The following is a 22113-nucleotide window of genomic DNA, read 5'->3' on the forward strand; positions in this document are numbered from 1 at the left end:
ATGTCATAAATTGACATTAAACAACAGAATATCACTGTATAGGACACAAACTGTTTTAATACAGATCATATAGCGACAGTCACTTTGGTATATTGGTGAGACCCTAAATCCTACTTACCTGATCCTCCTGTGGGATCCTGTGATTCTCCTCTGTACAGTCCCGGGAATACAGAGGACGTGGACATCTCTCTGGGGTAGCTCTGTTACTGGGCCCATCTGTAGGAGACAGACATTAACTGACTACAGTGTATATATGTGATTATCAGAGGATGTGTATATATAGGAGCCCCCATACCTGCTCTCCCCTGTACAATACATGACAGTCTCCTCTTACCCAGTGATGTGAGGGGCCGGTGATTCTCCATCATCACGTCCTTGTACAGACCCCTGTGTTCCTCTATATACTCCCCCTCCTGCATGGAGAGATAGACAGTGACATCCTGACACCTTATAGGAACCTGACACACACAATGATAGAGTCATCACACAGACACATCCCCTGAAGTTACTGTACAGTGTCCCATTCCCAGCAGTCACCTCTCCAGTCATCACCCAGACACATCCCCTGGTGTTACTGTATAATGGTGGTCATTCCGAGTTGTTCGCTTGCTAGCTGCTTTTAGCAGCATTGCAAACGCTAGGCCGCCGCCCTCTGGGAGTGTATCTTAGCTTAGCAGAATAGCGAACGAAAGAGTAGCAGAACTGCTACTAAATATTTTCTTGCAGTTTCTGAGTAGCTCCAGACCTACTCCTAGATTGCGATCAGCACGGTCCGTTTAGTTCCTGGTTTGACGTCACAAACACGCCCTGCGTTCGGCCAGCCACTCCCCCGTTTCTCCAGACACTCCTGCGATTTTACCTGGCACGCCTGCGTTTTTTTAGCAGACTCCCGGAAAACGCTCAGTTACCACCCAGAAACGCCCCTTTCCTGTCAATCATTCACCGATCAGCAGTGCGACTGAAAAGCACCGCACGAACACCAGCAAATGTACTAAGTTTTGTGTAAAATAACTTAGCGCATGCGCTCTGCGTACCATGCGCATTTAGCAACAAATCGCAGCATAGCGAAAATCGGCAACGAGCGAACAACTCGGAATGACCACCAATGTCCCATTCCCAGCAGTCACCTCTCCAGTCATCACCCAGACACATCCCCTGGTGTTACTTTATAATATCCCATTCCCAGCAGTCACCTCTCCAGTCATCACCCAGACACATGCCCTGGTGTTACTGTATAATGTCCCATTCCCAGCAGTCACCTCTCCAGTCACCACCCAGACACGTCCCCCGGTGTTACTGTATAATGTCCCATTCCCAGCAGTCACCTCTCCAGTCATCACCCAGACACGTCCCCTGGTGTTACTGTATAATGTCCCATTCCCAGCAGTCACCTCTACAGTCATTAATCAGACACGTCCCCCGGTGTTACTGTATAATGTCCCATTCCCAGCAGTCACCTCTCCAGTCATCACCCAGACACATACCCTGGTGTTACTGTATAATGCTCCATTCCCAGCAGTCACCCAGACACATCCCCGGTGTTACTGTATAATGCCCCATTCCCAGCAGTCACCTCTCCAGTCATCACCCAGACACATCCCCTGGTGTTACTGTATGATGTCCCATTCCCAGCAGTCACCTCTCCAGTCATCACCCAGACACATCCCCTGGTGTTACTGTATGATGTCCCATTCCCAGCAGTCACCTCTCCAGTCATCACCCAGACACATCCCCTGGTGTTACTGTATAATGTCCCATTCCCAGCAGTCACCTCTCCAGTCATCACCCAGACACATCCCCTGGTGTTACTGTATAATGTCCCATTCCCAGCAGTCACCTCTCCAGTCATCACCCGGACACTTCCCCTGTTGTTACTGTATAATGTCCCATTCCCAGCAGTCACCTCTCCAGTCATCACCCAGACACATCCCCTGGTGTTACTGTATAATGTCCCATTCCCTGCAGCCACCTCTCCAGTCATCACCAGGACACTTCCCCTGGTGTTATTGTATAATGTCCCATTCCCAGCAGTCACCTCTACAGTCATCACCCAGACACATCCCCCGGTGTTACTGTATAATGTCCCATTCCCAGCAGTCACCTCTACAGTCATCACTCAGACACGTCCCCCGATGTTACTGTATAATGTCCCATTCCCAGCAGTCACCTCTCCAGTCGTCACCCAGACACATCCCCTGGTGTTACTGTATAATGTCCCATTCCCAGCAGTCACCTCTCCAGTCATCACCCAGACACATCCCCTGGTGTTACTGTATAATGCTCCATTCCCAGCAGTCACCTCTCCAGTCGTCACCCAGACACATCCCCCGGTGTTACTGTATAATGCCCCATTTCCAGCAGTCACCTCTCCAGTCATCACCCGGACATGTCCCCTGGTGTAACTGTATGATGTCCCATTCCCAGCAGTCACCTCTCCAGTCATCACCCAGACACATCCCCTGGTGTTACTGTATAATGCTCCATTCCCAGCAGTCACCCAGACACATCCCCCGGTGTTACTGTATAATGCCCCATTCCCAGCAGTCACCTCTCCAGTCATCACCCAGACACATCCCCTGGTGTTACTGTATAATGCTCCATTCCCAGCAGTCACCCAGACACATCCCCCGGTGTTACTGTATAATGCCCCATTCCCAGCAGTCACCTCTCCAGTCATCACCCGGACATGTCTCCTGGTGTTACTGTATGATGTCCCATTCCCAGCAGTCACCTCTCCAGTCATCACCCAAACACATCCCCTGATGTTACTGTATAATGTCCCATTCCCAGCAGTCACCTCTCCAGTCATCACCCGGACACTTCCCCTGGTGTTACAATAATGTCCATTCCCAGCAGTCACCTCTCCTGTCATCACCCAGACACGTCCCCTGGTGTTACTGTATAATGTCCCATTCCCAGCAGTCACCTCTCCAGTCATCACCCAGACACATCCCCTGGTGTTACTGTATAATGTCCCATTCCCAGCAGTCACCTCTACAGTCATCACCCAGACACATCCCCTGGTGTTACTGTATAATGCTCCATTCCCAGCAGTCACCCAGACACATCCCCCGGTGTTACTGTATAATGCCCCATTCCCAGCAGTCACCTCTCCAGTCATCACCCGGACATGTCTCCTGGTGTTACTGTATGATGTCCCATTCCCAGCAGTCACCTCTCCAGTCATCACCCAGACACATCCCCTGATGTTACTGTATAATATCCCATTCCCAGCAGTCACCTCTCCAGTCATCACCCGGACACTTCCCCTGGTGTTACTGTATAATGTCCCATTCCCAGCAGTCACCTCTCCAGTCATCACCCAGACACATCCCCTGGTGTTACTGTATAATGTCCCATTCCCAGCAGTCACCTCTCCAGTCATCACCCAGACACATCCCCTGGTGTTACTGTATAATGCCCCATTCCCAGCAGTCACCTCTCCAGTCATCACCCAGACACATCCCCTGGTGTTACTGTATAACGCCCCATTCCCAGCAGTCACCTCTCCAGTCATCACCCAGACACATCCCCTGGTGTTACTGTATAATGTCCCATTCCCAGCAGTCACCTCTCCAGTCAGCAGCTGAATGATCTTGTTGGTGAGTTCCAGGATCTTCTGGTCATTGTGCCTCACATGTATCAGTGACTGAGGTGGAGGCATAGTGATGGAGGCACAGCTGATGGTTGTAAGATGGTCAATGGTTGTCTTCTTCACTACTGTATAATCCTGTGTATTGAGACAACATTGAAATATAAATTAAATATATTTGGAGTTAGTCTTTTTAGGGAATAATTGTGCAAAAAACAGTGTAATTTATGAGGACAACCCCCATCTTACATGATACAAGATAGTATACAGGATAGTGGAGTATATACAGCACATCTCCAGCCATCCTCAGTGGGTCCAGTGTCCTCTGTATATGGGTGGTCATTCCGAGTTGATCACAGCCAGCAACTTTTTGCTGCTGGTGCGATCAACTAATCCACGCCTATGGGGGAGTGTATTTTAGCTTAGCAGGGCTGCGTTCGCTTGTGCAGCCCTGCTTAGCTAAAAAAGTTTTGTGCTGTTGAAGAGTAAGGCTGGATCTACTCACCCTGTGCGACGGATCCAGCGACGTTACTCTCAGCTTTGACGTCAGACATCTGCCCACCGTTTGTCTGAACACGCCTGTGTTTGGATGACCACTCCTCGAAAAACGGCATCCAACTGTGAGTATCCGCCCCGGAACACCTCTTTTTTCACTGTGCGTGCCATTGCCCGGCAATGCCACGCATGCGCAGTTCCGACCCATTAGCACCGCAGCAAAGAACCGCTACTTGCAAACGGGTCGGAATGACCCCCATGGTCAGCACCCACAGATGAATTGGACAGAGTAGTGCAGACAGTAAGATGAAGATGTAGTGGAAAACAGATGACTGAGAACAGCCGACCACTGAGGGTGGTGGAGTCATAGGAGAGGTAGGCTGTAGCACTGTTATACTAATGTTTCTGTAAAGGATCCACAGAAGTTGACGGTCACACCTCATATTACCAGCTACATCCACATATACAATCCTTTTATTGATTATCCCGAATATGTCTAGATGGATGCATTCTGAAGACCAGCATCATAAGAAGTGGAGCCTTCCAGACCCTCTCACCTCCCCAGTCATGTCCCTGTATTATTACTATAGATATAAGTGATGTCACAGTGATGCTCCCAGATCCCCTCACCTCTCCAGTCATGTTCCTGTATTATTACTATAGATATAAGTGTTGTCACTGTGACACTCCCAGATCCCCTCACCTCCCCAGTCATGTCCCTGTATTAATACTATAGAAACAAGTGATGTCACTATGACAATCTCAGATCCCCTTACCTCCCCAGTCATGTCCCTGTATTATTACTATAGATACAAGGGATGCCAATGTGACACTCACAGATCCCCTCACCTCCCCAGTCATGTCCCTATATTATTACTATAGACATAAGTGATGTCACTGGGACACTCCCAGATCCTCTCACCTTTGCAGTCATGTCCCTGTATTATTACTAAAGATATAATTATGTCATTGTGACACTCAGATCCCCTCAACTCCCCAGTCATGTCCCTGTATTAGTACTATAGATATAAGTGATGTCACTGTGATGCTCCCTCCCAGGTTCCCGTACCTCCCCAGTCATGTCCCTGTATTATTACTACAGATATAAGTGATGTCACTGTGACACTCCCAGACCCTCTCACCTCCCTAATCATATCCCTGTATTACTATAGATGTAAGTGATGTCAATGTGACACTCCTAGATCCCCTCACCTCCCCAGTCATGACCCTGTATTATTACTATAGGTATAGGTGATGTCACTGTGACACTCCCAGATCCTCTCACCTCCCCAGTCATGTCCCTGTATTATTACTATAGATATAAGTGATGTCACTGTGACACTCCCATATCCCCTCATCTCCCCAGTCATGTCCCTGTATTATTACTATAGATTCAAGTGATGTCACTATGATACTCCCATATCCCCTCAACTTCCCAGTCATGTCCCTGTATTATTACTATAGATATAAGTGATGTCACAGTGACACTCCCAGATCCCCTCACGTCCCCAGTCATGTCCCTGTATTATTACTATAGATATATGTGATGTAACAGTGATACTCTCAGATCCCCTCACCTTCCCAGTCATGTCCCTGTATTATTACTATAGATATATGTGATGTAACAGTGATACTCTCAGATCCCCTCACCTCCCCAGTCATGTCCCTGTATTATTACTATAGCTATATGTGATGTAACAGTGATACTCTCAGATCCCCTCACCTTCCCAGTCATGTCCCTGTATTATTACTATAGATATATGTGATGTAACAGTGATACTCTCAGATCCCCTCACCTCCCCAGTCATGTCCCTGTATTATTACTATAGCTATATGTGATGTAACAGTGACACTCTCATATCCCCTCATCTCCCCAGTCATGTCCCTGTATTATTACAGTAGATAGAAGTGATGTCACTATGACACTCCCATATCCCCTCACCTCCCCAGTCATGTCCTTGCATTATTACTGTAGATATAAGTGATGTCACTGTGATACTGCTAGATCCCCTCACCTACCCAGTCATGTCCTTGTATTATTAGCATAGACATAAGTGATGTTACTGTGACGCTCCCAGATCATCTAACCTCCCCAGTCATGTCCCTGCATTATTACTGTAGGTATAAGTGATGTCACTGTGATGCTCCCAGATCCCCTCACCTCCCCAGTCATGTCCCTGTATTATTACTATAGATAAGTGATGTCACTGTGACACTGCCAGACACTCTCACCTCCCCAGTCAGCAGGTAGATAATCTCCAGGGTGAGCTTTAGTATCCTCTTTGTCGTGTGACTTTTGTCCTCGTCCATCCTCAGTGACTCAGTGAATTATACAGGACGCATCTCACAATCACGTAATGGCCAAGAACAGACTCTCTGGATCCACACTGAATAATTATATAGAAATAAATATGATTAAAATGAATAACATAACACATTGTACACCTGTAACATTTTGAAATATGCAGCCTATAGTGAACTTATACATGTTGCCAACATTGGGTCACTTCTATCTAAGCAAAATTAAATATAACTATAGACTTTCAGGGGTATACTGCGGCTTTTGGACATTTCCGTTTCTTTAGTAACAGGAGTAGCTCTGGAGCCTGGTATTCGGCTCCAACCAATGCTACTTGCAGAATGCACACCTCAGATTCCACCATAAGGGATCGCACGCTGCGACCACTCGGGAGGTGTCTGCACCCCTCAACAGCAGAACTTTTAACTCTGAGCCACAGCAGAAAAAGCCTGGAGACCGGAATAAAGGAACGCAACATAGCTCTCTGCATGCACACGGACGCTATCTGTATATTCACCGCTTAGCTTTCCTGCTGTACTCTATAAGAGCTACAGCAGTGACCCATCATAAACGGTTATTTACTGTATGAATTTAAGCAATACCAATACCTTTATGCTTTTTAATAATTAATTATCTGTTATATTTATTTGCATTGTCTTTTATTAGTTATAAATAAATATTTTTATTTATTTATCTATTGCTCGGACAGGCAGCTGTGCGGTTTTCTATTATCTCACTTGAGAAAAGTTCCGGGCAACAGGAAGCCCCCGTTATTTGGACATCTGCAGATTTATTACTCATTATCCTCATTTAATGATTAATATGAGCTGTGTTATTATTTACTCCCATGTACTGAGCAGAATGGTTACATAAATGAAACAGCTGGACTATAGTAGAAAAGTAGAGAGTTCTGCAGAGAGTTTATCAGTTATACAAACTAAGGAATAAGGGGGGGGGGATTTGGAAAGCATACAGGATGGAAAAGGTTACTATAACAAGAGGAATTCTGGGCAAAAAATGGCCACTGAGTAGGTGAAGGCTGTTAATTAAGTGCTAGAGTAAAGGGTTGCAAGAACAGGAAGGAGAGGGACTCTACTCCTAGGAGCTTACAATCTAGGGCATACACACACATGACTTGTGGATGGGGACCTGAGGGCAGAAAGTAGGCGAGGTAGAGATGGTCAAGGTAGGATGGTTGGAGTGATCTGGCAAAAAGGGTGTGTGGTGGAAGGATACACTTTGATGAACAAGTGGATTTGCACGTTTGAAGGTATGCAAGGTCACGGAGAGTCTGATAGAGCGAGTTAGCTCGTTCCAGTAAAGGGGAGCTGCACGGGCAAAATCTTGGATTCAAGTATGAGATGCAGTAACAAGGGTAGAGGAGAGGCAATTGCCATAGGCTGAACAAAGAGGGTGGGAGGGAGTATCTAAGGACATGAGGTGGGAGATATAGGGAGTAGCAGAGTTAGAGAGGGACTTGTATGTGAGGGTGAGGAATTTGAAGAGGGCTCTGTAGGGGAATGGGACCCAGTGCAGGTTTTGGTAGAGGGGGGGGGGGGGGGGGGTTAGGGGTAGATGTCTAATGGCAGAAGAGGAAGATAAGTCTAGCTGCAGTGTTAAGAACAGATTGGACGGAGTGAGATGGGAACGTAAGAGGCCGTGTGGAGAGCGTTGACGTAGTCAAGGTGAGAAATTATTACTGGGTGGATAATCAGTTTGGTAACCTGGGAGAGGAATGGCTTGATACAGGGATTGACTGTGGGGGGCGAAGGAGAGGGTGGAGTCAAGGGTGACACCCAAACAGCGGAGGTGCGGAACAGAGGAGATGATATTGTTGTTAACAATGATAGAGTAATTGGAGAGGGGGGTGGAAACTGTTAGAGTTGAAGAAGATGAGCTTGGTTTTGCCCACGTTGAGCTTCAGAGGGTGCTCAGACATCCAGGAGGAAATGGCAGAGAGTCAGTAGATACCAGAGAGGATGGAAGGGTAGAGGTCAGGAGAGGAGAGCTATAGTTGCGTGTTAACAGCACAGAGGCGGTATCAGAGGGCAAAGGAACTGATGAGTTCTCCCAGGAAAGAGATGTAAAGGGAGAAGAGCGGGGGGGGGGGGGGGGGGACGAAGGACAGAACCCTGTGGGATGCCAGTGGGAAGGTTGAAAGGGGGTGAGGTGGAGTTGGAGGCAGACAGAGAAGGAGAGGTTGGTAAGGGAAAGAGGTGAACCAGGCATGGACAGTGCTAGAGAGGCCAAGGGTCAGAAGGGTGTAGAGGAGGAAAGGATGATCCATGGTGTTGAAGGCCACAGAGAGTCTAGGTGGATGAACAGAGAGAAGTTGTCCCGGGTCTGGCAGAAAGTAGGTAATTGTTGACTTTGACCAGGGCAATTTTGGTGGAGTGAAGTGGGCAAAAGACAGATTGGAGAGGATCAAGGATGGAGTAGTCAGAGAGGTAGTTGGTGACCTATAGCTAGTGGGAGAGAGTAACAGTATTGATATAAAGCTGATTTGTCTTCTATGTATAAAATGTGTACAAATAGCCATATATTTGAGAAGATAGAGAACCGCTTTTCATCAGAGTTGACAGGTACCATGCCTCCTTTTATAGTCCTGACCCCTTTTTAATTGTGTTTGATATAAAACTGATATCAAATGATATAAAACTGATATCAAAAGATAATTGATTTGCTATTAAGAAAAAAAATTCATCCCTTAGACCATGGGTCTTCAACCTACGGCCCTCCAGCTGCTATGGAACTACACATCCCAGCATGCCCTGCATCAGTTTTAGCATGCCGTAATAGCAAAACGGTGGAAGAGCATGCTGGGATGTGTAGTTCCACAGCAGTTGGAGGGCCGCAGGTTGAAGACCTATGCCTTAGACAATCAGTGCATATATTAAATGGCAAACCAAAAAAAGTTGAAAAAAAAGGCATATTACACATATTAAACACCGGAAGTTATTGCGGTGTTGATAAATATAATGTGAATAAAGGTGTGTTTAAACAGGAAGAGGTCTATACGTTGCATAAGCCTGCTCAAAAAAACCTATAAAAGAATCATGATTTGCGTATCAGATATAAATCAGCAGTGGCAATGTGATCTGGTCTCGCTCATAGACCTCGCAAAGTACAACAATGGCTTTAAATATATATTAAACATTATCAATATTTTCAGTAAGAGAGCGTGGGCTGTCGGTCTAACAACCAAGAATGCTACAACAGTTGCTAACGCTTTTGAAAAAATATTCCAACAGTGTTGCGTACCAAAGAAGTTGCAAACTGATCGTGGTAAAGACTTTCTAAACAAAATCCTATAAAAAGTGTTACAAAAATACTACATACAACATTTCACAAAAAATAATGATGTGAAAGCGGCTGTTATAGAACATTTCAATAGGACGTTAAAAACAGATATATATATATATATATATATATATATATATATGTTTTACAAGATTTCATACACAGCTGTAATAACACACACCATAGAACGATTAAGTGTTCACTGTACGAAGTGAACCCCTCTAACGCTTTGAGAATCTTCAAGACGACGCATGGCGAGTACTTTGAGACTAAAAAACCCCAGCCGTGTTTGTCTGTTGGTGAACATGTACGCATTTCCAAATGTAAAGATATATTTCAGAAAGGGTATGAACAGAATTTTTCTGATGAAATATTTGTAATACAGGGCGTGAATACTAAAGGTCTTAAGCTGCTTTACACGTTGGTGGATCTCTACGGTGAAACCATTACAGCCAGTTTTTACCCCGAGGAGCTTCTAAGCGTCCCAAAAAACTATAATAGAATTTACAAAGTCGAAAAGATTTAAAAAAAAATAAGACAGTCAGAGGTCTGAATTACGCGTTACTTAAGTGGCGCGGGTACCCCGCAAAATTTAACAGGTGGGTTGCCGCAGCAGAGTTAAAAGATATATAAAACGCACAACTCTCTAAACAAGGCGAACCATGTATGACAAATCGTTCTACATAACCTTGCCGAGTAATGCTTCAGCAGACACATTTCAGCAAAATAGGATTTCTAACTACACAACAAAACTGTCAAAGGCTGTAAACGTAACCGATGATTGGGAAGTCACTCTTACAGAGATACAATACCCACACACTTGGAGTACTTTGGATATACCCGATTGTAGGTTACAAATAACATGGGGTGGCACGCAGATTGAAACGGTGGCGAGAGTTATGAGCGTGTGCATTAAACCTGGCTTATATGACTCGATTGAATCGCTACTGGAGGTAATCAACGCAGAAATTGCGCAACATAATCTGGAGGTTGAATTAAGACTAACGTATGACCCGTTTGAACATATTGTATCATACAACAATAAGCAGGGCTATCAACTCGCCGCCGGCGCTAAACTGACAAGGATACTGAGCTTACAACCTAAAACTAAGATTTTTAAACCATGCGCCGACATCAACGGGGGTCAATATACATTGGCCCTCATTCCGAGTTGTTCGCTCGGAGATTTTCATCGCATCGCAGTGAGAATTCTCTTAGTGCGCATGCGCAATGTTCGCACTGCGACTGCGCCAAGTAACTTTACTATGAAGAAAGTAAGTGTACTCACGGCTTTTTCATCGCTCCGACGTTCGCATTGTGATTGACAGGAAATGGGTGTTACTGGGCGGATGTACGGCGTTTTAGGGGCGTGTGGCTGAAAACGCTACCGTTTCCGGAAAAAACGCAGGAGTGGCCGGGGAAACGGTGGGTGTGCCTGGGCGAACGCTGGGTGTGTTTATGACGTCAGCCAGGAACGAAAAGCACTGAACTGATCGCACAGGCAGAGTAAGTCTGAAGCTACTCAAAAACTGCTAACTCGTTTGTGATAGCAATATTGCGAATACATCGGTCGCACATTTAAGAAGCTAAGATTCACTCCCAGTAGGCGTAGGCTTAGCGTGTGTAACTCTGTTACATTCGCCTTGCGAGCGAACAACTCGGAATGAGGGCCATTGTACGTGTACACAGACATTATCGAACACCAGAGGGTCGGGGATAGTTATGTACCGCTACTTTGTACTGTTGAAATCAAGGGCCGTAACAATGACATGGTCACAATTCGATACGAGAAACCCGATTACGTACCTTTGTGCTGTTCAAATCAAATTACTTTCTAACAAATATTTAAAATGTCAGCTCTAATATATATTGTGGACGCCTGCGCATCTTATTACCATGTGCTATAAATGTGCGCTATACATCGCAAAACAATACACCCACACATTATCTGAGTTCCAAAGCTCATTGATGTATATATTTGTTATTAAAAGGATATGTATTCAATATATCACAATGTACAGTATATATATATATATATATATATATATATATATATATATGCAGAGCAAATGAGGCGGCACTCGGAGTCTGATGCAAATAGTGAATAGTGTATTGGCAAAAAAGTTGACGTTTTGGGGACGTGCTCCCCTTCCTCAGAACAATCTAAACAATGCAACATGTGAACAATAAATACCCAACTTACCCCATGATCCTCCCCCACCAGCGTGCATCCTCGACACGTTGCCCGCGGCTCCGATCAGGCACCTCCGACTTCCGGCGGCGGGGCGGAAGTGACGCGACGGGGCCCGGCTTGGTGATCATGGTAACACTGTGCCTGACCGCCCGCTAAGCTCCCGCGGTCCCATCAGCTGCCAACAGCCGGGCGGATGTGACATCATGGAACTCGGCTCGGTTGCCAAGGAAACACTATAAAACATAAACACAATGATTCATAAATGGTGCCCAAATGTTAATCAGTGCACATAACATGATAAGATATAAAATCACACAACTATTGCACATGTGTGCACAAATCCCCTATCGTGCCGATTACAGAATATATCTACAATCTTAAAAAAAAGTTGTACACCATATGTTTAGCAAACCATATTGCGCTAGCTATTCCATGTGAATTAGCCTTTGAACTATTCCTTTTATATTACAGCCATTTTTAAAATACCAGGGCAGACACACAAGTATGGGCTCATTAGTAATCTTCTGTATTACGGGTCTAATACTACTCCAAAACCATGCAGGATTCTCATACACTCATAAAAAGTGTATGAGACCCAATGACTCATTCAGCCCTTTAGGACGCAACGTCTGAATATCCACCGGGATTCCAGTTGCAGTAATTTCCTCCCTCTGTCGCCCCCTCTGACTAATTCAGGGACATGGTCAATGACTCTATGTCTTAACATTGCCATGTTGTGCTTTTGTTCAAAAAAATGTCTAGCTACAGGTTGTTCTGCCACCCCTGAATTTAAAGCATTACGTATTGCTTGTCTATGTTGTGCCATACGAGTTTTGAACTGGCACTCGGTCTTCCCAACATAGTAAGTACCGCACGGGCACATGATGACATATACCACAAACTTGGTACTACACGTTAAGGGCCACTTAATGGGAAACTTTTTGCCTGAAAAAGGGTGCATAATGAAATCCCCGGGTGACATGAATGTACACGTGGTGCAACCAAGTCACTTGTAGCACCCATTTTTTCTCGACAGAAAATGTGTAGGTGCTATTTTTGTGTTTGTAATGTCAGTTTTCACAACTAAATCCCTTATGTTGCGCCCTCTCGTAAAACTGGGCATCAGCCTCTTTTTATACAAGTTAGGAAGATCCATATCAGATGACACAATGGGCCAAAGCTTTTTGGCTGCATTGGTTGTACGGGTACTAGATGAGTTGAACTCATTAACCCATGTGATGGCACTATCTGATTTCTGTGCCACCTTGGGATTCAACAGAACACTTCTATCCTTGAGAAGGGCCTTCCTCCTGGCCGTTACTAAAAGCTGCCTGGGGTACCCTCTTTGTACAAACTTTTCTTCCATGTCATCAAGTTGCCTGTCTCGTTCTGTGCTCTCGCTGTTGACCCTACATACCCTTAAAAACTGTGAATAGGGTAAACCTTTTCTTGTTGGAACCGGATGAAAACTGTCATGTCGTAGAAGAGTATTACGATCAGTTGGTTTAGAGTACACTTTTTATGAGTGTATGAGAATCCTGGATGATTTTGGAGTAGTATTAGACCCGTAATACAGAAGATTACTAATGAGCCCATACTTGTGTGTCTGCCCTGGTATTTTAAAAATGGCTGTTATATAAAAGGAATAGTTCAAAGGCTAATTCACATGGAATAGCTAGCGCAATATGGTTTGCTAAACATATGGTGTACAACTTTTTTTAAGATTGTAGATATATTCTGTAAATCGGCACGATAGGGGATTTGTGCACACATGTGCAATAGTTGTGTGATTTTATATCTTATCATGTTATGTGCACTGATTAACATTTGGGCACCATTTATGAATCATTGTGTTTATGTTTTATAGTGTTTCCTTGGCAACCGAGCCGAGTTCCATGATGTCACATCCGCCCGGCTGTTGGCAGCTGATGGGACCGCGGGAGCTTAGCGGGTGGTCAGGCACAGTGTTACCATGATCACCAAGCCGGGCCCCGTCGCATCACTTCCGCCCCGCCGCCGGAAGTCGGAGGTGCCTGATCGGAGCCGCGGGCAACGTGTCGAGGATGCACGCTGGTGGGGGAGGATCATGGGGTAAGTTGGGTATTTATTGTTCACATGTTGCACTGTTTAGATTGTTCTGAGGAAGGGGAGCACGTCCCCGAAACGTCAACTCTTTTGCCAATACACTATTCACTATTTGCATCAGACTCCGAGTGCCGCCTCATTTGTTCTGCATTGGTATTCTGGCGCAGTCCCCCGGGTGGAAGGCACAGGAGCAAGACATTTTTTGCCATTACAGGAGTGCCGGAGTTTCTATGTGGTATATATATATATATATATATATATATAGTTACCTGGTTACAATTTACACAGTAAGCAGTTATTACAAACTAATTCAAATACAGACACGGCCAGCAATACAATTACCATCTCCCTAAATGCTCACTACGCTCCCCCTCCATGCTCACAGCAGAGTATCGGCAGAAACCCATCTCAATCAGCGTCTGGGAAAACCAGCAACTTCTGTGTGTGGGATCAGCTATACACTGAGTCTCTTGGGGGCGTACAGATCTCTCTGTTATTGGTCTAGGGTAGGGAACTTTCTCATTCATGATGAGTCATTAGTCAGTGTGAGGGCTTTTATTCAAGGTTGCTGGCCTTTGGTTTCCTGGCCACACATGCTGTCTTTTGGAATGTTCTTTTGTTCACTTCAGAATTGTGGCTTTAGATTTCATACATTTAATCATATCTACTCATGGCAATGTTCTACAACTTAATCACATGCATCAAATGAATCCACACATTAATCTGGTTACTTTGACACCAAACACGACATGTCCATCTTGCTCTGCTCCAATAATACACATACATGACTTTACTCCATTATATAATTTGAAACCTTATGTCTAGTGCTTGATATGTTTAAATGTATGTGCTGTATGAAATATGTATTGAATCTATCTTTGTGGCATGTCTGTGTAAATGCGTATGTTACCATATATTGCTGTGCGCGCTGTGCGTATTCGCAAGCATAGCGACTCGACTTCGACAGTGCAAAGCGCATTTTGACACGATCGTTATAGAGATAAAGAATGACCAGAACAAGAACATCTCATTTAAGTTTGGGAAAGCGATCGGTGAAACTACATTTTAGACGACGCACAACTAATTTTTATTAAAAAGAATGGTCGTCATTAAAAACTATGGTGATCCGACGTTGTACGCGCAATATTATAAAGCGCAAGCTGGTAATAGTTTACCGGGGTTTCACGGCAGTGCGTACATGTATGGTTGCGGTTTAGGTGGTATATTTCGAAGCCTGTTTTGAAAAGCTCTGCCTCTTTTCCGAAGGGGTCTAGAGTTAGCTAAAATGCATGTGAAGAGCGTGGCACGTAACATCGCAAAACACGTCATTGGCCAAGCCACGGCGGCCGCTATGAATAAAATGTATGACTCGAATCAAACAAAACAAGAGGGTTTGGGTTTAATATATACAAGGAAAGGGGCGGCTAAAAGAAAACGTAAGCGGTCGACAGCACTTCCGCCTTACTGTGTGCCCCTTTTAAACAAAAAACGGAGTTGTCGCAACTTAAATAAGAAAAGAAATCGAAGCAAAGGGTTGGTGATATTTTTTTAAGCATGTCTTTCATACACAACGAGTCCATTGAATGCGCAAAATCAGAACTGGATCTTTTTGACATACCACCAACGCAAACTAGTGTGGAGAAAAGTCTATACGTCGAAGTTCAACCTTTAGCAGCGTTATCAGAAACAGTGCCGCTTGAATTTTTATAGTGTCCAGTGGAGAACACGACTACGACCTCCTGTACGTGATGTGTAAGATTGTCCCTTGGGCAATCGGATTGTTATTGTGCTGTACGATCTTACACGTAACGTACAGAAGGGTGTTGTTCAGATCGTAGTAGTGTTCTCCACAGGCCACTATATTAAATTCAAGCGGAGGTGTCTCGGATAACGCTGCTAATGGTTGAACTTCGACGTATAGACTTTTCTCCACAAAAGTTTGTGTTGGTGGTACGTCAAAAAGATCCAGCTCTGATTTTGCGCATTCAACGGACTCGTTGTGTATTACAGACATGCTTAAAAAATATCACCAACCCTTTAAGTCGATTTTCTTTTGATATTTAGTTGCGACATCTCCGTTTTTTGTTTAAAAGGGGCACATACCAAGGCGGAAGTGCTGTTGACCACTTCCGTTGTCTTTTAGCCGTCCCTTTCCTTGTATATATTAAACCCAAACCCTCTTTTTAATAAAAATCAGTTTTGCGTCGTCTAAAATGTAGTTTCACAATCGTTTTCCCAAACTTAAATGAGATGTTCTTGTTCTGGTCAATCTTTATCTCTATGACAATCGTGTCAAAATGCGCTTTGCACAAAGGTACATAATTGGGTTTCTCCATATCGAATTGTGACCATGTCATTGTTATTTGTTATGCCCCTTAATTTCAACAGTGCGAAGTAGTGGTACTTAACTATCCCCGACCCTCTGGTGTTCGATAATGTCTGTGTACACATACATTGTATACTGACCCCCGCTGATGTTGGCGCATGGTTTAAAAATCTTAATTTAAGGTTGTAAGCGCAGTATCCTTGTCGGTTTAGCGCCGGCGGCGAGTTGATAGCCCTGCTTATTGTTGTATGATACAATACGTTCAAACGGGTCATAATTTAGTCTTCATTCAACCTCCAGATTATGTTTTGCAATTTCTGCATTGATTACCTCCAGTAGCGATTCAATCGAGTCATAAAAGCCAGGTTTAATGCACACGCTCATAACTCTCGCCACCGTTTCAGTCTGTGTGCCATCCCATGTTATTTGCAACCTGCAATCGGGTATACCCAAAGTATTCCAAGTGTGCGGGTATTGTATCTCTGTAAGAGCGACTTCCCAATCATCGGGTAAGTCTACAGCCTTTGACAGTTTTGACGTATAGTTAGAAATCCTATTTTGCGGAAATGTGTCTGCTGAAGCATTACTCGGCAAGGTTATGTAGAACGATTTGTCATCCATGGTTCACCTTGTTTAGAGAGTGTCACATTTTATATATATTTTTTAACTCTGCTGCGGCAACCCAACTGTTACATTTTGCTGGGTACCCGCGCCACTTGACTAACGTGTATTTCCAACCTCTGACTGTCTTTTAAACCTTTTCGACTTTGTAAATTCTATTATAGTTTTTTGGGATGCTTAGAAGCTCCTCGGGGTAAAAACTGCCTGTAATGGCTTCACCGTACTGATCCACCAACGGGTAAAGCGTCTTAAGACCTTTAGTATTCACTCAGAAAAATTCTGTTCATATCCTTTTTGAAATATATCCTTATATTAGGAAATGCGTACATGTTCACCAACGGACAAACACGGCGGGTTTTTTTTAGTCTTAAAGTATTCGCCGTATGTCGTCTTGAAGATTCTCAAAGTGTTAAAGGGGTTCACTTCGCACGGTGAACATTAAATCGTTCTATGGTATGTATTATTATAGCTCTGTGTGAAATCTTGTAAAACAACTATAATAAGATTTTACTTACCGATAAATCTATTTCTCGTAGTCCGTAGTGGATGCTGGGGACTCCGTCAGGACCATGGGGAATAGCGGCTCCGCAGGAGACAGGGCACAAAAGCAAGCTTTTAGGATCACATGGTGTGTACTGGCTCCTCCCCCTATGACCCTCCTCCAAGCCTCAGCCAGGTACTGTGTCCGGACGAGCGTACACAATAAGGAAGTATCTTGAATCCCGGGTAAGACCCAAACCAGCCACACCAATCACACCGTACAACTTGTGATCTGAACCCAGTTAACAGTATGATAACAATGAAGTAGCCTCTAAAAAAGATGGCTCACAACAATAATAATAACCCGATTTTTGTAACAATAACTATGTACAAAAAATGCAGACAATCCGCACTTGGGATGGGCGCCCAGCATCCACTACGGACTACGAGAAATAGATTTATCGGTAAGTAAAATCTTATTTTCTCTAACGTCCTAGTGGATGCTGGGGACTCCGTCAGGACCATGGGGATTATACCAAAGCTCCCAAACGGGCGGGAGAGTGCGGGTGACTCTGCAGCACCGAATGAGAGAACTCCAGGTCCTCCTCAGCCAGGGTATCAAATTTGTAGAATTTTACAAACGTGTTCCCCCCTGACCACGTAGCTGCTCGGCAAAATTTTAAAGCCGAGACCCCCTCGGGCATCCGCCCAAGATGAGCCCACCTTCCTTGTGGAATGGGCATTGACAGATTTTGGCTGTGGCAGGCCTGCCACAGACTGTGCAAGCTGAATTGTACTACAAATCCAACGAGCAATAGTCTGCTTAGAAGCAGGAGCACCCATCTTTTGGGGTGCATACAATATAAACAGCAAGTCAGACTTTCTGACTCCAGCCGTCCTGGAAATATATATATATATATATATATATATATATATATTTTAGGGCCCCGACAACGTCTAGCAACTTGGAGTCCTCCAAGTCCCTAGTAGCCGCAGGCACCACAATATGTTGTTTCAGGCGAAACGCTGACACCACCTTAGGAAGAAACTGGGGACGAGTCCGCAGTTCTGCCCTGTCCGAATGGAAAAACAAATATGAGCTTTTTTTTTAAGACAAAGCCCCCAATTCTGACAATCGCCTGGCCGAGGCCAGGGCCACAACATGGTCCCATTCCATGTGAGATATTTCAAATCCACAGATTTGATCGGTTCAAACCAATATGATTTGAGGAATCCCAACACTACGTTGAGATCCCACGGTGCCACTGGAGGCACACAAGGGGCTGTATATGCAATACTCCCTTGACAAACGTCTGGACTTCAGGAATTGAAGCCAATTTTTTCTGGAAGAAAATCTACAGGGCCGAAACTTGAACCTTAATGGACCCCAATTTGAGGCTCATAGACACTCCTGTTTTCAGGAAGTGCAGAAATCGACCTAGTTGAAATTTTTTCGTGGGGCCTTCCTGGCCTCACCCACGCAACATATTTTCACCACATGTGGTGATAACGTTGTGCGGTCACCTCCTTCCTGGCTTTGACCAGGGTAGGTATGACCTCTTCCGGAATGCCTTTTCCCTTAGGATCCGGCGTTCAACCGCCATGCCGTCAAACGCAGTCGCGGTAAGTCTTGGAACAGACAAGGTCCCTGCTGGAGCAGGTCCTTTCTTAGAGGCAGATGCCACGGTTCCTCTTGGAACAGACATGGTTCTTGCTGAAAGCAAATCCCATCTTAGCTCCCGAGGCTATTAGTCCTCTGTGAGCATCTCTTGAAGTTCCGGGTACCAAGTCCCTCTTGGCCAATCCGGAGCCACGAGTATAGTTCTTACTCCTCTACGTCTTATAATTCTCAATACCTTGGTTATGAGAAGCAGAAGAGGGAACACATACACCGACTGTTACACCCACGGTGTTACCAGGACGTCCACAGCTATCGCCTGAAGGTCTCGTGACCTGGCGCAATACCTGTCCCGTTTTTTGTTCGGGCGGGACGCCATCATTTCTACCTTTGGTCTTTCCCAACGGTTCACAATCATGCGGAAAACTTCCCGATGAAGTTCCCACTCTCCCGGGTGGAGGTCGTGCCTGCTGAGGAAGTCTGCTTCCCAGTCGTCCACTCCCGGAATGAACACTGCTGACAGTGCTATCACATGATTTTCCGTCTAGCGAAAAATCCTTGCAGTTTTGACCACTGCCCTCCTGCTTCTTGTGCCGCCCTATCTGTTTACGTGGGCGACTGCCGTGATGTTATCCCACTGGATCAATACCGGCTGACCTTGAAGCAGAGGCCTTGCTAAGCTTATAGCATTACAAATTTGCTCTTAGCTCCAGTATATTTATGTGGAGAGAATTCTCCAGACTTGATCACACTCCCTGGAAATTTTTTTCCCTGTGTGACTGCTCCCCAGCCTCTCAGGCTGGCCTCCGTGGATACCAGCATCCAATCCTGAATGCCGAATCTGCGGCCCTCTAGAAGATGAGCACTCTGTAATCACCACAGGAGAGACACCCTTGTCCTTGGATATAGGGTTATCCGCTGATGCATCTGAAGATGCGATCCGGACCATTTGTCCAGCAGATCCCACTGAAGAGTTCTTGTGTGAAATCTGCCGAATGGAAGCGCTTCGTAATAAGCCACCATATTTTACCAGGACTCTTGTGCAATGATGCACTGACACTTTTCCTGGTTTTAGGAGGATCCCGATTAGCTCGGATAACTCCCTGGCTTTCTCCTCTGGGAGAAACACCCTTTTCCTGGACTGTGTCCAGAATCATCCCTAGGACCAGCAGACGTGTCGTCGGAACAACTGCGGTTTTGGAATATTTAGAATCCACCCGTGCTGTCGTAGAACTACTTGAGATAGTGCTACTCCGACCTCCAACTGTTCTCTGGACCTTGTTCTTATCAGGAGGTTGTCCATTTTCTTTGAAGACGAATCCTCATTTCGGTCATTACCTTGGTAAAGACCCGGGGTGCCTTGGACACTCCAACGGCATCGTCTGAAACTGATAGTGACAGTTCTGTACCACGAACCTGAGGTACCCTTGGTGAGAAAAGCAAATTTTGGGACATGGAGGTAAGCATCCCTGATGTCCCGGGACACCATATAGTCCCCTTGTTCCCAGTTCGCTATCACTGCTCTGAGTGACTCCATCTGGATTTGAACCCTTGTAAGTGTTCAAATTTTTCAGATTTAGAATCGGTCTCACCTAGCCTTCTGGCTTCAGTACCACCCTATAGTGTGGAACAATACCCCTTTCCTTGTTGTAGGAGGGGTAATTTTATTATCACCTGCTGGGAATACAGCTTGTGAATTGTTTTCAATACTGCCTCCCTGTCGGAGGGGGACATTGGTACAGCAGACTACAGGAACCTGCGAGGGGGGAAACGCCTCGACATTCCAATCTGTGCCCCTTTGATACTACTTGTAGGATCCAGGGGTCCTGTACGGTCCCAGCGTCATGCTGAGAACTTAGTAGAAGCGGTGGAGGGCTTCTGTTACTGGGAATGGGCTGCCTGCTGCAGTCTTCTTCCCTTTCCTCTATCCCTGGGCAGATATCTTATAGGGACGAAAAGACTGAGGCTGAAAAGACGGTGTCTTTTTCTGCAGAGATGTGACTTAGGGTAAAAAACGGTGGATCTTCCAGCAGTTGCCGTGGCCACCAGGTCCCATGGACCGACCCCAAATAACTCCTCCCCTTTTATACGGCAATACATCTTTGTGCCGTTTGGAATCTGCATCCCCTGACCACTGTCGTGTCCATAAACATCTTCTTGCAGATATGGACATCGCATTTACTCTTGATGCCAGAGTGCAAATATCCCTCTGCGCATCTCGTATATATAGAAATGCATCCTTTAAATGCTCTATAGTCAATAAAATACTGTCCCTGTCAAGGGTATCAATATTTTTAGTCAGGGAATCCGACCAAGCCACCTCAGCTCTGCACATCCAGGCTGAGGCGATCGCTGGTCACAGTATAACACCAGCATGTGTGTGTATACTTTTTAGGATATTTTTCTGATAAGCATGTGAGCGCCTTATCCACCCTGAGGGGTGTTTCCCAATGCGCCTTAACTTCTGGCGGGAAAAGGTATACCGCCAATAATTTTCTATCGGGGGAAACCCACGCATCATCACACACTTCATTTAATTTATCTGATTCAGGAAAAACTACAGGTAGTTTTTTCACCTCACACATAATACCCTTCTTTGTGGTACTTGGAGTATCAGAAATATGTAACACCTCCTTCATTGCCCTTAACGTGTGGCCCTAAAGGAAAATACGTTTGTTTCTTCACCGTCGACACTGAAATCAGTGTCCGTGTCTGGGTCTATGTCGACCGACTGAGGTAAATGGGCGTTTTTACAAGCCCCTGACGGTGTCTGAGACGCCTGGACCGGTACTAATTTGTTCGCTGGCCGTCTCATGTCGTCAACCCACTTGCAGCGTGTTGACATTATCACGTAATTCCATAAGTAAGCCATCCATTCCGGTGTCGACTCCCTAGAGAGTGACATCACCATTACAGGCAATTTGCTCCGCCTCCTCACCAACATTTTCCTCATACATGTCGACACACACGTACCGACATACAGCACACACATAGGGAATGCTCTGATAGAGGACAGGACCCACTAGCCCTTTGGGGAGACAGAGGGAGAGTTTGCCAGCACACACCAAAATGCTATAATTATACAGGGACAACCCTTATATAA

General features: G+C 45.3%; 1 protein-coding gene across 1 annotated transcript in view; it reads right to left on the minus strand.

Annotated features, from left to right (window-relative positions):
- Window positions 1-22113, minus strand: part of LOC135057136 (uncharacterized) — a 352772-nt gene that overhangs the window by 101727 nt on the left and 228932 nt on the right. Inside the window, exons 12-15 of the mRNA XM_063963032.1 lie at window positions 6320-6415; window positions 3572-3730; window positions 335-413; window positions 119-216 (exon numbers count right to left, since the gene is read on the minus strand). Of these exons, the coding sequence (XP_063819102.1) occupies window positions 119-216; window positions 335-413; window positions 3572-3730; window positions 6320-6415 (432 nt within the window). The remainder of the gene's footprint in view (window positions 1-118; window positions 217-334; window positions 414-3571; window positions 3731-6319; window positions 6416-22113) is intronic.

This window comes from Pseudophryne corroboree, chromosome 3 (genome assembly GCF_028390025.1).
Source record: "Pseudophryne corroboree isolate aPseCor3 chromosome 3, aPseCor3.hap2, whole genome shotgun sequence".
NCBI lineage: Eukaryota > Metazoa > Chordata > Amphibia > Anura > Myobatrachidae > Pseudophryne > Pseudophryne corroboree.